This window comes from Echeneis naucrates, chromosome 4 (genome assembly GCF_900963305.1).
Source record: "Echeneis naucrates chromosome 4, fEcheNa1.1, whole genome shotgun sequence".
In the NCBI taxonomy this organism is placed as follows: Eukaryota; Metazoa; Chordata; class Actinopteri; order Carangiformes; family Echeneidae; genus Echeneis; species Echeneis naucrates.
Window position 1 is genome coordinate 19,870,169 of NC_042514.1, and position 16,400 is coordinate 19,886,568.

Below are 16,400 nucleotides of genomic sequence, written 5' to 3' on the forward strand. Positions count from 1 at the left end.
AAAGAGAAAGTCTGAAGCTATATGTTGCACCAATATCAAACTTGTGTTTTTTAGCCAAGCTTTTAGCCAAATGTTATTTATCACAAGTAGTTCATAAGCATTTCAAGAATTACACAGCTTGTAAGTTGTGCTGTCCATTGAAAGAAACACATTTTACCCAGATTTTGTTCATGTTTGAATTTTTAACATAGAAAGTGACAAAGCTTTGAAACCAGTGACCAGTTCACATCCATGGTAAAGTGTATTTTGACTATAGGCTTGATGATAAATGTACTAATAATAAATAATAATAATTAATAATAATAGTTTAGGATAAATGTTAATGAGGCTAAAGAGGGCTTTGTCATGTTTCAGCCACTGTTGACCTTTTAAGCCTTCCATGTCCATAGTTTTGTTCACAGTTTCTCTACTGAAAGTTAAATAAATGAAGGGGCATATTTATGATACATTCATTTATAATACTTTTCATTACCTTAACAGGTGTTGAGTCAACAAAGTGGGAGGCAGCTGTAAGGGGAAAACATTATCTGGATAATATTATCTTTCCTTATTTGCTTTTACAGTTTGATTATATATAAATGCAATTTGATCACCAGTAAGTTAACAGTACTCAACAAGTTAGTTTTAGTTGAAAGAAAGGCAATATCGCACATATTCTGCTTCTGTTGTACGAACAAAATAAAAATTTTTCTCCATAACCTGTCCATTGTCTCGGCAGTAAGCAGTTCTCCTGGGGAATTTCTAGCCTGCATACCACTGTCTGTCATACCACCAGCACTGTCATGTGAAGGTCTTCTGAAAAAAGAGAGGACAAAATAAACAATCAGGACCAAGGTTTCCAATAACAGCCTCCAAATGCAGGGGGAAAAAAAATCCACAGAGAAGGTATCACTGGTGCTTACATGTGTGCCTGCTTAAAAAAACTTTTATGTAATGAAACTGTTTGCTCATCACATGGTTTTACAGGAATTCCCCCTGGGTAACAAAACATTTTGTCCATTGAAGCTTCAAAGGAATGCACTGTCTCTAAAAGAAATTTACAAATATAGAAGGAGCAAAGAGTTCAAATCCTGTTAAAAAGTTTGTCAGGAAAGGAAAAAGAATGCTCTCACGCAGGTTTTATAAGTGAAGTTATTTCAGCCTGTGAGCACAAGGCGACTTTAACCCACATCTGTCATGGTGAGATTCATTGTGCATGGATAAGTCTTTTGTTTGGTTAAGAGGTTATCAGGGACCAAGCTAACCTGCTATAAGTTGAAGCAGTAGAAGTGCTTTCCATTAAGCCCCTTTCTATGTGTATTAGCAGATATCAGGCAGCGTCAGTATGTAGAGTGAAACTATGATTTTAAGAGTCATATATTTTTTAATCGCTCACAGTCTGATTGATTTACTTCATTAGTCCTCAACTGAGCCTGCAGCGTCATGACATTCATTCATTTTGGTTGCCATTGAGCTTTGCAGAATGCCAGATATGATCAAGAAGCCACATGTAGAGCAAAGGCAAGTATAAAAGATATGGTTGTATAAATATATAAATATGAAACTGTTAACAAGTAAGAACAAGTTGATTAACTGATGATATTGGTGAAACGATGAGATAATTTTGTCATCAAAAAACAGACCTCAGTACGTGGTCTTGATAAATGCAGTGAAATGAGGGCAACCCTTCTTATAGTTCTGTTTGCTGACCTTACTGCAGGTTTGGATTGGAGCTCAGCGCAGAAGTGATTGCATAGTGTTTTTATTCAAAGGAACCTGCGTACTTGCCTGTGGCAGCCATTACACAAGTATCGCTCTGTTTTTTTACGTCTGTGGCATGTGGCCTTATGCAAATTCACGTAAGCTATAGCTTACGGCCTTACATATCTGGAAGTTAGTAGGTGTGTGTGTGTGTGTGTGAGTGGCCATGTGCTCTTTGAACTGCGGGTCAGGAATGCAGCTGCTCTCAGCATGAAGTTGACCGTGGTGCAGTCTGTGCATTCTCAACACAGTCAGGAGTCCAGAGCAAAGCAGATTAACCTTCTCTACACTCACCTTAACAATGCATACACACACTGTCTATGGTTAGGGCAGGGACATGGATATATTCAAAGGCAGCTGCAAATTTACATCGAATGAAAATACTGTAGATGATTCCAAATTGCATATTGTTTTTAGGCTGTGCTTCGATATAAACCAACCTTAACCCCAACCCCCCGGTACAAATAAATAACAGTCTTCAAAATGTAGCTTGACATATCTGCTATCATTATGCTTATAAAGTTAAACTTTAACTCACTGTGTGTGCATTAGCAGGCTGGTGAAGTTGCTGCATTGTAATTCTCTTTTCTGCCTCTGTAATCTACTGACACGTGTCAGCGTATCAGAAGATAATATTAAACTCGAGTATGTTAAACAATAATTCGTATTCCCAGCTAAAACTGAACTGCTGCAAGAATTCCCTTTTGTTGTTTGCCTAGAAAATGACATTAGAGCTGAAGTGAACATGTTTTTTTGTATATGTATGTAGTATGATGCCAATCTGGGAGTGAGTCCTTTCTCGATATAGGTGGACTGAATGTTAGTTGTATTGGCTGAAATTGCATAGGAATTTGAATAGGGTTAACTGGAGGAGTAACCCTGGGTGAACACATGGCTGAACAAGGAGCACATGACTCACTGCTCCTTCCTCATTAGCCCCAATGCCCTTTGGCCCAAAGGCCAGGGAGGGAAAAAATAATCTTCCCTTCTCTCCCTCCTCTCTCTTTCCCCCTTTTTACAAGGCTCTCTCCATCCTCAGGCCTTTGACCTCTGGGGAATGATGGAGCAATTTAAAATAAACAGGGCAGTGGAACCTGTCGTAGAAAAACATCTGCTAGGGTGACTCCCAAATGGCACAAAATGTCCAATCAATATTTGTCCTCCTCCCCAAAAAGAACTTGCTGGAGGTGGTGGGAATCGTCCAATTTGGTAGCTTTGTTGTCATTCAGATCAGCTGTGGAAAAGGACTGTTGTTTGTCAATGGAAATATTTAGGAGCAGTGATGTTGGTTGATTGATTTTTTTCCAACCCTTTGCTGTAGAGACAGACTGGGATGGAACATAAGACTGGCTTTACTATCATCAAACTTCTTGATTCCAAACATTCACAAATTTTTTATTTGTTTTATGTCTTCCATCTATTTTTCTCAAAGCAAACTACACGTTCTTCACTCATTTAGCAGACTAAGAAGAACATTTGAACTTTATCTCCCTTAGATTTTTTTTTTTTTAACTTAGCCCTCATTTCTTTGGTTTATGCATAGTTTGCTTTCAGAATAATTTTGTGTGTGTTTGAGGTTGTACTTTCCTGTTTTAAACTAGTAGTACTACCTTTCTGGCCAGGTCTCAAAGAAAAACAGGATGGATAAAAGAAAGAAATTAATTGTCATTATCTGATATTGATCTCCAACAATTCAAAAGAATCAACCCATTAAGATACACTGCAGGCCCAGGTCTTTGAACGTCAGTTGGAAAATGCTCCACAATTTACTAAGCTGGTAGTGCTAGTAGGCAGGCAGTGGGCTGACTGTATCAGCTGCCCACTGTCATAAGATGAAAGATGCTGAAACCCCAAACAGAACAGAAGGGAAGTGAAGCTAAATGCTCTATGGAGTCGTCCTTTTTCACAGTAAATGTCTGATGACAATTCGATTGAGTTCCCAATCACAGCTTTAATTTCTCGTAAATCTGGGTTCAATCTGGTCCTCCCAGACAGCCCTCTGCTATCAGCCAGACATTGCCTATAGGTCAACAAAGATGCTTAGGATGACAGAAAATTAACCTAATCTGCTCAACGAAGATGACTCAAATGCTTTAATAGGATTAAGTTTAGGCCACTCCCTGAGCCATCCTCTTCCCGGAAACACCTTATTTCTGTGATCTACTACACACAAGCTAATGAGCTGAGTGACCTCATTAGCTCATCTGCTCTGTGGGATGTTTTTTGCTGGTCCGGACACCGATCTGTGTGTGTTCAACAGGCCTTGAAGAACATGCACGCAGCGGTGCATCTTTATTATGTAAGATTTAACTCAGTCAAGTGTTGAGCTTCATACAGGTGTAAACTGTGGATATCGAGTTTAATGGAGCGCAGACGGGCAGCACGGCAGCGTAGTGGTTAGAGCTGTTGCCCCACAATAAGAAGGTCACGGGTTTGGTTCCTAGCCAGGGTCCTTTCTGCATGTTCTCCCTGTGTCTGCGTGGGTTTCCTCCCAAAGATATCATGGTTTAACTGGTGACTCTCATTTGTCTGTCTGTCTGTGTGTTGGCCCTGTGATGGACTGGTGACCCCGCCCCTTGCCTGATGTGAGCTGTGATTGGATTGTGACTGGGAAAGGGAGAAGATGAATGGATGGATCACAGCCAGTGCTTTGGTATGTTCAGTTTAGTTACTGCCGATCACATCACATAATTAAACATGCAGACCTTGAGTGCACAGTATTTGGTACGGTTAATTGTTATAGTGAAAACAATGCAAATGTTTTTGTCGTAGTTGACAAACCTCAAATCTGTGCAAGTAGATTGAATGGAAACAGTTGATGCCTATTAAATTGGAAGACATAAAAAGTAGAAAAGACTCTAAACCCAACCTTAAATTTAAGAAGGTGCTACTGTGTAGTATCTTGTGATTACATCTCTCATTCCCTCTATTCATTGTCATCTTTCCATGGTCAAATCTAAAAATTTTCCAAAAAATTGGTAGTGAGCAGAGCCTCTACATCTTATTTCAGTGTGAGATTGGTGCCTTCCTTGTAGAATCAAAACCTGCATAAGCCCTGTGTTAGTCACAATAATGCTCAATTTATCCATAGCCCATGAGCATGTGTGAGCTTTACCATATAATTTTTTGGTATATTTTCTAAAAATGAAAGGTCTTGCTGTAACATTCAGGAACGTAATTCACAGTATGGTAAGTAAGCTATATGTAAATATTTCAATAAAATGTTCGACCTCTATAAAAAAGACAATTTTAGCCTCATCTCATTGATCCAACAGAATAAATGTACAGCCAACTTTGTTGACCTGCTAACAAGCATGCATTTAACTCTATAATGGTGTTCAAATGCTTTATGCTGGGATAACAATAATATCCAAGAGGTTTGCACTCTTTGTCTATAGAGGAGTGCAGTGTAATGCTGAGACGGCCTGTTTGTTTGCGCTGCACAATGTCATTATTTGAGTGGGTGAAAGCACAAAGCAAATGTGATAAACCATTTGATTTAGGTCAAATCTTCTTTCTCCAATGCTCAGAACACTCCAGCGTCATGACCTCTAAGTGGGCAGACTGGTGTCAGAAAACCCAGGAGAGCGGTGTTAGGTCACTAATGCCAGTGTCCCACAGCACAGAGAATAGAACAGAGAGATATACGGAGGAAGAGATGAGAGAGGAGATGGAGTAACAGTGACAGGGGAGCTGATGGCTTTGAGAAAGAAAGGGCACAGGGATGAAGGAACAGGCTGTAATCTCTTTATACAACCTACAGAGGGACAACTTATTAAAAAGAGGAAAAGATATAGAGAGTAAATGAGTTGACCTATAAGTCCTGGGTCACTACCCCCCTTCTTCTCCGTGTGTGTGTGATTGGTTCCACCCCCACACTGATTGACAGCCTCTGTTGTTATCTAATAATGCTTTGGGTATTTTTCCCAGGCACAGAAAACTCCCCCCTCCACAGGCTCAAACACTAGCTCTTGGACATGAAATGTTCCAGATGAGATTGTAAAGGTCAATGTAGCTTCCCAAAAATGATTATTTAAATACACATATCACTGAGTCCTCTTGTGCTCTGCTGAACTCTCTTCTCTCTCTTCCGTTTCTTATCTTATTGTCATAAGTGTCATAAGTGCACACGTTACAAAACTCTTCCTCAATGCATATTTCGTCACAGATATATCTACAATAACTTTATTGTGAGCAATATTAAAATAAAACAGTTCAATGTTCACGTGACGCTGATTAAAAACTGGAAAACTGCACCATTTCCATGATTTCAGGTAGTGGAATCAGTGCATTTACTCAAAACTGTAAGATTTTGAGGTACTTGTACTTTGTTTGAGTAATTCCACACATGTCAAAGTGATCTATACTACTCAACTATTTAGGCTACTCAAGTTAGTTTCACTTAGTAAGAGTTCATGAAATATGATGCAATGTCATGAATGAAACGCTCAAAGCTGAATTAGAGTTTGAAGTATATTTGATGAAAAAATAAATACTTTCAGTTGTATTTGGTTTCCAACATTTACTTAAATGAAAAGTCCAAATACTTTTTCATGATGATTTAGTGGCATAGAGTTTAATATAATTTAAGAGAAAAACAATACAAAATATAGAAATAATTTTTATTCAAATTCATGTGACTTGCAAGATATTTTAGTGCTGTTGTGTTCATAAATAATCATGATGTGTTTATAATGTATAATGTATAGTTTTTTTTTTTTCCAGTTTCATTAACAACAACTCAACCATCAACAGAAAAGTGCTCCTTTCACAGAAATGCATCAGTTTGATTTTTAAAAAGGTAATTTTAGTTTGATGCTCTACATACATAATCTTGAGGGAGATTTCAAATACAAGACTTGTGGTAGGTTTTCTAAGCAAACTATCTGAATACTTAACGCTGTTTAGATGCACATATACTGACGCAGTCATGATGAAAATATCTTTTTCTTTTTGTAAGACATCTTGTCCTCTTTGATGTAAGAGTCACCCAGGGGTTACAACAGTTATACCACCTAAAAAAACCTTTGATCAACTCAGAAGCTCAATATAGACCTTAGAGAGAAAGAATACAAAATGAAAGAATAATTGTGTCATCTGCTCTTATGGTAGCTATTACAACAATAGCAACAGTGACCTGGAGGAATGAGGGCAGTGTGGAGAACAGGCCATCGGTGGTGACCTTTGCTCGGGAAAGGGCAAGCTCCGGCAAGAGTCAGGGTGTCATGGGCTCGCCATTTCGTCTGGCACTCTGAACCCTTCTTTCATAGGCTAACACAACAGGCAGGCATCACTGTGACCCTGTGGGTGTGACACTCAACCTTTGCCTTAACCTCCTGACCAGAAGTCATGGCTCCAGCTGACCAGTATGTGTAGGTCAGGGCGCAGGGTTGGCTGGAGGAGGGAAAGAGGTCAGAGGGGACTGAGAGATGAGTGAGGAGAGGAGATGGAGGGAGAGAGCGAGGACAGGGGAACTGTGGTATCAGTGAGATGCAAAGAGTAGAATGGGAAATATATGAGGAGAAGGTAGGAGATAAGATGGCTTTTTTAAAGGGTTGGCTCATCCATAATACATAAAAATATATATAATCTTTGTTTCTTTATCATGGCATTATACTGCATGCGAATTAAAGACATGCTACCTATGGCAAAGGCCTGGGCTCAAAAGCAGGCACAGCTTTTTACACAGATAGTAAGAGTGGTTTGCTAAGATACTCACTGGTGGTGAGTTAGATTTTTGGGGGGTAAACTGACACTCTAAGAGAAAGGTAGCGTGAAAGGCAGAGAGAGAAGGAGAGAGACGTTTAGATAAAGAAAACTAGGAAAGTGCAAAGAAAAATGGACTTGCAGCACATTTTGTGTGCACATCAGCTATTGTTCTGGCCCCCTCCCCCTTATCGGAGCATTGTCACAACAGCATGAGCAGCCAAAAGGACGTGTGCAGTCGAGGTCAGTCCTGAGGTCCTCATGTGGGATGAATTCCTGAGTCAGCCTTACACATCCATGGCTGCATGACAGTTCTTCCTCTGAAACCAAGAATGTGTTCTAATGTGTGAGTGCTGCTAAACATGTTAAGCTCTGAAAGTTGGAGGATGAATTCATGGCATTTTCCATGTTCCACTGCCCTACATGCTCCACATTTACTTCTTGATTGCTGACTACTGACAAATCACAGAATAGTCTCTTCCCTCCTCCACTCCATGGTCTCCTCTGCAGTTTTTGGTGATCCACTGTGGCTTTGATGACTCTCCATTATGGCTGCCACCATGGAGTGGGCCCTCCTCCACTCCATGGTCTCCTCTGCAGTTTTTGGTGATCCACTGTGGCTTTGATGACTCTCCATTATGGCTGCCACTTTCTGTTCCAGCCTCCAAACCTGCTCCCGGTACTTCCTGCGAATCTGTCGATACGAGTTCAAGACTTTACTGGAACAAAACACACACACAAGATCCAGTTTAGTACATTCACATTTGGCTTTGAGCCTCTGTTTGTGATGGTGATGAATAAAGGATGAACAAAGAGAACACAATGCAGCCCACTGACCTGTGAGCTTGTGTGAACTGTGCAATCTGTTCTCCATTCTCCCTTCTGTGCAAGACGCCATTTGAGAGAACTATGTTCAATGAGTCATGGGCTAAAGCCAATCTCTTCTTCAAGGCTTGTTCCCTAAAAACAAACATATGATCAAGTGAAACAAAAGGGAAAACAAAGGAAAACTTGAGGCAGTAAAGATATTATCTCACAGAAATACTATTAAATCTATGTAAAGACCTATAATGTTTTTAATGGTGTGACATTGACCTATGATAAATTTTAACAGCAACAGCAAATAATAAGGGCAACTATAACATCTCCCATTGCACAAATCTGAAAAATAGGAAAAAAGAAATATATACAAATAAGGGCCAATGAATGCTTGGTGGTTTGTTAGGGCAAACAGTGGGTGGATTGTACGTCAGCACTCTAAACATTAACACTTATGGCTCATTTAAAAAAGTGCCATAAACGTCAGTCCTCTAGAACTGTCAGAAAAATATCATAAATGAATATTACTTTCCACTTTCAATATTTATAAAGGTTCAGGAATGTTGTAAGGTTAAGGTTAAATAACACACTGCCATTTACTGACGAGCTTACTGTGGTGCTCACGCACTTTTTTATAAACTTTGTCATTGCATTATTTTCTCTGTCTCAAGTTTTTCATCTTCATCTTCTCTTTTTTTGTAAGTGAGCAATGGAGCACTTCTGCCTCTTCATGATGAGGGGTCAGTGCAACTCAGGGCCATCAATTACAAAACATTGCAAGCTAAAAATAGAAACAGTTATGTACTGAGCGCAGTGGATTAGGGATCGGCGTGAAATTGCTGCAGGGGAGGCAGCAGGGCCGGCAGAAATCCAGATTAGAAAAACTATTTCATTATCATTTGGAAATGTAGGACTATATGTACTGTTGTTGTTTCGCAGTGTTTTCGAGTATCAGTGTTGCTTTAGCACGTATTGTGTTGTGACCAAAAAGTATCTGTAAAAAAACTGTCTTCTAGTTTGAACATCTTTCATTTCAATACTTTCTAATGTGAGGTCAGGTATGCCTCACCTTTGCAGGAGGGCCTGCAGCTCTTTCAGAATGGGCCGGGTTTGAAGTCCAGCAACGTCCCCATCACTACTCAGTTTAGCTGTGGTTTCACAGAGCCCCTGAAATGTGGCATTCACTTAGAATTACATTTAAAATAAAAGGAAAATAGCATACAACAGTCTATAAGATATAAGCGCCTTGATCACAAGCATAGCAAAACATCTACTATAAGTACAGAGAAAGAAAAGACTGGTATATGCAGAAATAAGTATTTTTTAAAAATACCCTTCTGGATTGTTTATCACTCTGTAATTTTTGTGGAGACCTGACCTTCGGATTAGGATGTAATTGGGCTATAAACAACAGTGGAGAACATTTATTGAGATGGGTATTTGGCTATAAAAGTTAAAAGGGTACAAATCAGATCTGACCAATTACATATTGAAGCCACGAGAAAGAAAACAAGTTCGTTTTTGAGGGAAATGTTAATCTTCTAAGTATAGTTTTATACAGAAAGCTATGAAACCTCCAGACCGGTCTGAGATCACAGACGGCTGAAAAAAGAGCATGTTAACCTCAAGTAGCTCTTCAGTCCTTTCATAAAGACAAAGGTGTGGTGGTGCAGTACAAATCTGTGCTGCAGTGACAGGACACCCAGTAGAAGACCTTGTGGAACCAAAATATCCTTCTTGGCCTGGAGGGATTCTGCTTTGGTAAATGTATGATTTCCCACGTGGGACACCCAGATTTGAATCGGGTCTGTCACAGTAGACGCCAGTCCTGCTCCCTCTTGCTCGTTTCACCTTGACTTCATGTTATGGAAAAATAAAAGAAAAGTTTGCTGACATAAGAGCCTGTCCTACCTGTTGTTCGGTCTTACAGCCCTCAACTTCCTCTCTGAGACCCTCAGGGATGAAAACCCCAGCTGACTCCTGGGCCTTTTGGGCCATTAAACTCCACTCCAAACACCTCAACTCTTTCTCTTTGAGGCGGATCAGAGCTCGCAGGTCTGACATTTCCTCCTGAGGTAAGAAGAAGAAGAAAACAAGGTACAAAACTAGAAACAGTAAAATCGATCCGATTTTATCATCAGATAAATTTGAACACTACCCATGAACACACAGGTCCCTACCCTGACAGAAATAAGTTCAAAGAAGAGGGAAGCCTTCTCTTTCTTCAGATCAGCTGGTTTGATGTTCTCTTTAGTCACATGTCCTCCTCTTGACCCAGCTGGGTGACTGATTATGGGGCTCAAGTTGCTCTCCACTCCTGGCTTTGGTTTAGGGAGGCAAATGGCCGCCCGATCCCTCTTAAGGCGTTCGATTTGCTGACGAAGAAGAGCCTCTCGTTTCTCCAGATCAGATGACCTGTGGGGATACAGATAGTGAAGGCTAGCCAAAAAACATGGTCCTAGAAAGGCCCACATTTAAATGCAAAAAACAGAAAGGCTGATATACACAACTTTTGCAAAATTTCCTTCTATGAGCAGTCATGAATCTCATCATCTTATTTTTAACTGTATGTACTTTTAACCGGTTCTTGATTGTATAACAGTGCTTTAAAAGATTACCTCTGCGCTGAGTGACTTTGTGTTTCTCTCTCCTCTGTGACCCCTGCTGATGAGAATGAGGTGGACAGCTCTTCAGTTCCTACGGTCCTGAGCTGAGATGTTGGATTTCTGAGCTCCTGCCTGTCAGCCTCTGATGGGAGGAAAACAGCTGTGAGTCTGACTGTGTAATATGTATACATACCTATACATATTATATATGCACTGTTTTAGAAGTAGAATTAAAAACTTGTAACCTGCTAAGTATGTCTGCAGAGGAATATGTTGCTGCTTCTTGTTCTCATAAAGTGACACTAACTCACTGTAGGCCTCTTCACATTCTTCACTGTCAATCACAAGCACAACAGATGAAAAAAACTCTAATTACAGCCATTAGAATTCAGACTCGTGCACATCCATTATTTTGTCATGACAAGTAATATTGTTAGAAATAAAAATAAAATGAAATTTATTTATATAGTGCCAAATCATAACATGCTTCACATGTAAAGCAGGTCTAGACCAAACTCTTTATGGCCCAACAAACCCCTCCATGAGCAAACACTTGGCAACAGCTGTAAAAAAAAAAACAAAACAAAACAAAAAAAAAAAACTCCTATAAGAGGCAGAAACCTTGGGCAGAACCAGGCTCAGAGAGGGCAGCTATCTGCCTCGACTGGTCTGGTTGAGAGAGAGAGAGAGAGAGAGAGAGCGTGAAGGAGAGGAGGGTGGTGGGGGTGGCAGAGGGATGGAGAGAGAACGAGAGCAGGAAGAGAGAAGCTGCCATGTAAATACAAGCATTATAAGTGCAGACAGGCCTCAGTAGCAGTGTGACAAACATGAGTGTACCAGTATTTGAGAGACAACTGCAGGGCAGAGCAGTCAGACTCAAGTCTATTGAGCGTGATACTGTTCTGTTCCAACTCTCCCTTCTTTCGTTCCAAAGCTGCAGTCAGACGTTCATTTCTGGCTTTCAGCCTCTCAATGTACCTGTGTAAAAGGAAGGAAAATGGCAGGGTTAAGTGGAATTACTGAGGGGTCCTCAGGGGGCTAACTGATTGTGAAACAAATCTGTAATTAAATGAAGAATCAAGCTGCTGTGGGGGAGGGAACATTTTTACTGAATTAATCCTAAACTTTGCTGGTTATTTGGCTATTCTGTGTAATCTAGTTTTTGATCATTTTCCAAATAACGTTGTCAGATTGGAATAGATTACTAGTCAAGATGTCAATGAAAAAATGTTATCCCCACGAATTTAACGGTCAGTAATTAGAGTTGATAAGATTATAAATTTAGTTTAAATTTAAAATCGAAAAGGTTGCGCAATAAATGCACAGTCTAAAGCAAAACCATGGCCAGAGGTGTTTCCATCGGGTTAGGCCACACAGCCAGCAATGACGATCCAAAGGACCAGCGTTCCAATAAAGATCCAATGGACACAGCAGCACTAATGTCTGTCGACCAACATCGGAGGGGAGTGAGCCAGTGAATGGTTAATGATAATCCAGTGATGATCCAAGAACAGTGCTGCTGTGTGTGGATTATCACTGGAGAGACAAGAGGACCTCATGCAACTCCAGGGTGGAGTTAATGAAATATAAGTTAAAAAAATAAATAAAAAAACTAGACTGAGTATCAGAACGCCTCTGGGTACAGTAATTTAAGAGTTCCAATTAAGGGAATTTCATATTTTTATTGCTTTGTTGTGTGAATATCTTATTTATGTGTTTTTGTTTTATTGTTCTGCAAATGTTATAGTGGAAGGGTGAATCAGCACTTTTCTTCCCTCTATTTAATAATTTGATTTACTTTTGAATAAATACATCCCGTTAAGATGGGATAAGATGAATCACTTATGATTGCCTAAATGATAACCCTATACACAACCAGAAAGTTCTGTCATTTAGCTTTATTATCAGCCTTAAACAACTGGAAAAGGTCAATAAATACTATACAAGTCTCCCTTTTTCCTGATTCACCTGTTCAGCTGTTCTGTCTCAGACTCTGGCAGGCTGATGGGGCTGGGACAAGGATTGCCAGAATTCACAGATCCCATCGGAGAGCCGTCCTCACACACAGACAGAGGTGTAGGACCTCTTGTTGTTCTTCTGTGGAGTAAAGGAGAAGCAGAGAAGGGAGGGGAAGCCAAGTCCGGAGTGAAGGTTCCAGCAGCAGGCCGGTAGGAAGGAAAGCAACTGTCTGACCTCCAGGCCTTATGGAGACCTACAGGCTGAGAGTGAAAGGGTACTGTGTTTATACCCACGAGAACACACAGAATAAACTGCATTGTTAACCATCACAATATGTCAAACTTGCAGTTGTGTGAAACTGAATAATATTTTAAAGTATTTTACTCCATAAAGTTTTTCTTTTGAAAATGCACTTTACAGTTTTTAAAATGATTCATTGTTTTGACCCATAAACTTTGCCTTACCCCTGCTGTAACAAAATAACCGCAGACTATCTCCCACCTTTTTCCTCTCAGCTTCCATCTGGCTTGTTGTGTTTTGTGATTGCATTTTGTCAGTCGATTCCTCCTGATAACTGTACAAGGTGCCTCTGAGAGCAGGGTCATGTTTCTCCAAATCCAGGATGTCCTTCGGCAAGGTTGATAGGCATGATATTCCAAATTCTCTTTCCATCTCCTCCAATATCTGCAACCGGTAAGCATGAATCACTAAAGGCGCTGATGGGAGTTAAAACAGAAACAAGCTCTTTTCTTATGCTGACACAGCCGTGCCTCATCTCCTTATGGCAGTTATGATGACCTATGAATATGATGTATTAACACCTGGGTGGATTTATCCCAGCTCTCCTGGGCTGCTCTCAGATGCTCTGTGTGCTTGTAGTGGTCAGAAGCTGTGATGGGGACAGCCCATGTCCTCCTACAGCTAATGGAGTCCTCCACAGACGATAAAACCTCCTGCATCTTTCTCCACACTACACCATTGCCCCCTAGAGGATGTAAAATTAGGTCGCACTCAATCAAGGAGAGAGAGAGAACGTTTTCATTTGCAGGAAAAGCATATTCCTTTCATATGACAATTTCAAACTTTCTCTCCCATCATATCTTTATAACTTCATGTGTCCCTGCTTTTCCTCTGCATATCATACAGTATTTTACAAAGGTCGATTTTCATTGACTTTCATTGACGACTTACATGGAACAACTAAAATTATGTTCAGTGTGAGTCGTTCTTCAATGCGTTATGCTCTTTTGAAGAAAGAAAATTGGTTTTGGTCCTACTTGGTGTAAACAAACCTAACACTAACCCTAACCCTCACCTACATACAGTACAGTGGCACAGGATCAGCAAACCTTGGTCAGCCAGCGGAGGTTTAGATGCGGCCGCAGAGGCAGTGTGTCTCTCTGGGCTGCCTCTGACTAGTCTATGAGACAGAAGGTCAGGGACCAAAGGCCTGGATGGTCCTGGCGAGCCTGAGTCCACTGATTCACTGCAGTGGGAGAGTGAAGAACATTCCCGTGTTTATGCAGTGGCAAACATGACCGCTTGAAAGAACATAAACTGGTCAATAGTTCTACAAAAAGCAAATAACGCCAAGCACATTATTATAATTCTCTGGACTACTGCTAGAGACAAAATAATGTAATATTTATTTCAAGCTATTACATTTCGACTGAAACCTCAAAAACTATGACACATGCGTCATTAATGTTACCTTGGTGCCTTTAATGACCCCATCTTCTTGCTCAGTTCAGCAATGATGCTGAGCAGTGTGCCCACTTCAACTTCACACTGAGCAAGTTCTGCTGGTGAAGGCTCAAGGCTTGCTGCTGGGTAGGTGCCCTCATGGTCAAAGGTCATATCGTCAATCCCCTCCCTGCTACATCCTGATCCAGCATCTAGGCTGTCACCTCTGACTAAGACTGAATCCTGCAGAAATGGGGGAATTGTGTGGATGATTTAGATTGTAAGGAAAATAATAATAATAATATTTTTAAACTTATTTTTACTTCTACTCATGAAACCGCTTGTGAACAATCATTCACTGACAAATGGCACTTGGTTAAATCTTGGGTAAAGATTATGTACTTGGATTAAAGGTTGGTCATCCTCCAGAACTAGATGTTATTGCTTTTACTATTTGATATTGTTCTGAGGAGCGGAAAAGGAGGAAGCTAAAACATCCTGACAGCCAACATCCTGCTTAGCAAATATTTGTAGACAAATCCTTTGTTTGCTTGAATGTTGGCTAAATTCCTTAAATAAATAAAATAAAATAAAAAAACTTGATCAAAATATCAGTCTTTTACACTGCCATAAACTATGAATGCTTATAAGTATTTCAGAATGACACAGTTTTCAATGTCCATGTTTTAATCACATAAATTTAACTAACAGCACCTCAAATTCCTTATACTACTCCTAGTAATAGTTACACCGAGGCTCAACTCAACCTTTATTTATAAAGCACCTTTAAGACAACAGCAGTCGGTGATACAGTGGAGAAAAAGCAAAGTACCTGGATGATTTGCAATAAAAACACTCACAGCTTTATAATAAATGACAACGTTGGGTCACATTCACTTTAGTATTACCGCCTAGGCGACATGTGCAAAGCTATGAAGTAATCTAAGTGGTACCACTCAGTAATTTTCACTCATCAAAAATAATCCTGATATTGACATGTTTAAGAAAACTAATGACATTGATACAAAGTACTAGAATTCTTAAACTAGTCGTTCTTTTGTAGATTGTGATCGTACAACAGACTACATCTGTATGGCTTTTCACAATGTGATATAGTCATTCCAATCTTTGATAAATTTATTCATCACTGGCTATATTAGACGTTATGCTACTGGTCATGCAACACCCCATGTGTTAAGCGACATTAAATACCAAGCCCTTTCCTCTTAACTTACCTCCATACTATTTGATCGTGATGCTTGCAGCAGTGATTGAGATCCTGATGTGCTGTTCTCTACCTATGGCTAAACATTTGACTAAATGAGACGGGTTTTCCTCTGTTCTGTTAGTTTGATCTGCTGTATATTTTCGGTCAGCAGCTCCCTGCCTGTTTAGTGTGATGAGAAAAGAAATTGGAACACACTTAGGAAGTCACCCCCACCCTTTCCATCACGTTGTGTTCTTTCCTGTTTTGCTCACAGTATGCTTCCATACTTTTTTCATAGTAGACCATCACCATTGTGTGAACCCTGCATCCCTGTTCTGCACACCAACATTATAAATATAAAATGTGCAGTTATTGCATAAGCTGTTGAGGTGGCATCATCAGTCACTTTTGCCCATGTTAACTGATCAGTCTTTGAGCAGGATGTTTCTCATATGTAATGCCCACTGTATTAGTCTGTACTATTTATTTTGCTAATGCTTAAAGATAGTCTGGGCCTGTATTTTAAATACTTTAATCCAAGAGACAGTGCTCAGCATCAGCCGTGGAAAGGCTAAGTGCCTGCTGGTGGTATAAATGAATATAGTCAGTTACCATCATAATCACTTAGGGTAGGCAGCTTATTCTCTATATTCTGTTCACCTTACCACTGCCTCATCTGC

General features: G+C 40.0%; 1 protein-coding gene across 4 annotated transcripts; it reads right to left on the reverse strand.

The window, feature by feature from the left end:
* Nucleotides 1–6,382: 6,382 nt before the first annotated feature.
* On the reverse strand, nt 6,383–15,868 carry ushbp1 (Usher syndrome 1C binding protein 1). 4 transcript variants are annotated; one of them, XM_029500739.1, is made up of 15 exons: nt 15,749–15,868; nt 14,542–14,756; nt 14,180–14,316; nt 13,652–13,815; nt 13,332–13,514; nt 12,840–13,090; nt 11,709–11,849; nt 11,117–11,205; nt 10,884–11,013; nt 10,446–10,680; nt 10,177–10,335; nt 9,335–9,432; nt 8,284–8,406; nt 8,096–8,160; nt 6,383–8,005 (listed from the first exon to the last, which is right to left on the reverse strand). In XM_029500739.1, the coding sequence occupies exons 1-15, from the start codon at nt 15,752–15,754 to the stop codon at nt 7,899–7,901; spliced, it is 2,103 nt and encodes a 700-aa protein (XP_029356599.1). In that variant the 5' UTR covers nt 15,755–15,868; the 3' UTR covers nt 6,383–7,898. The 4 variants fall into 4 exon arrangements, with proteins under 4 accessions (XP_029356599.1, XP_029356600.1, XP_029356597.1 ...); XM_029500740.1 differs by having other exon boundaries at nt 8,096–8,165; XM_029500737.1 differs by having other exon boundaries at nt 6,383–8,160.
* Nucleotides 15,869–16,400: the final 532 nt, after the last annotated feature.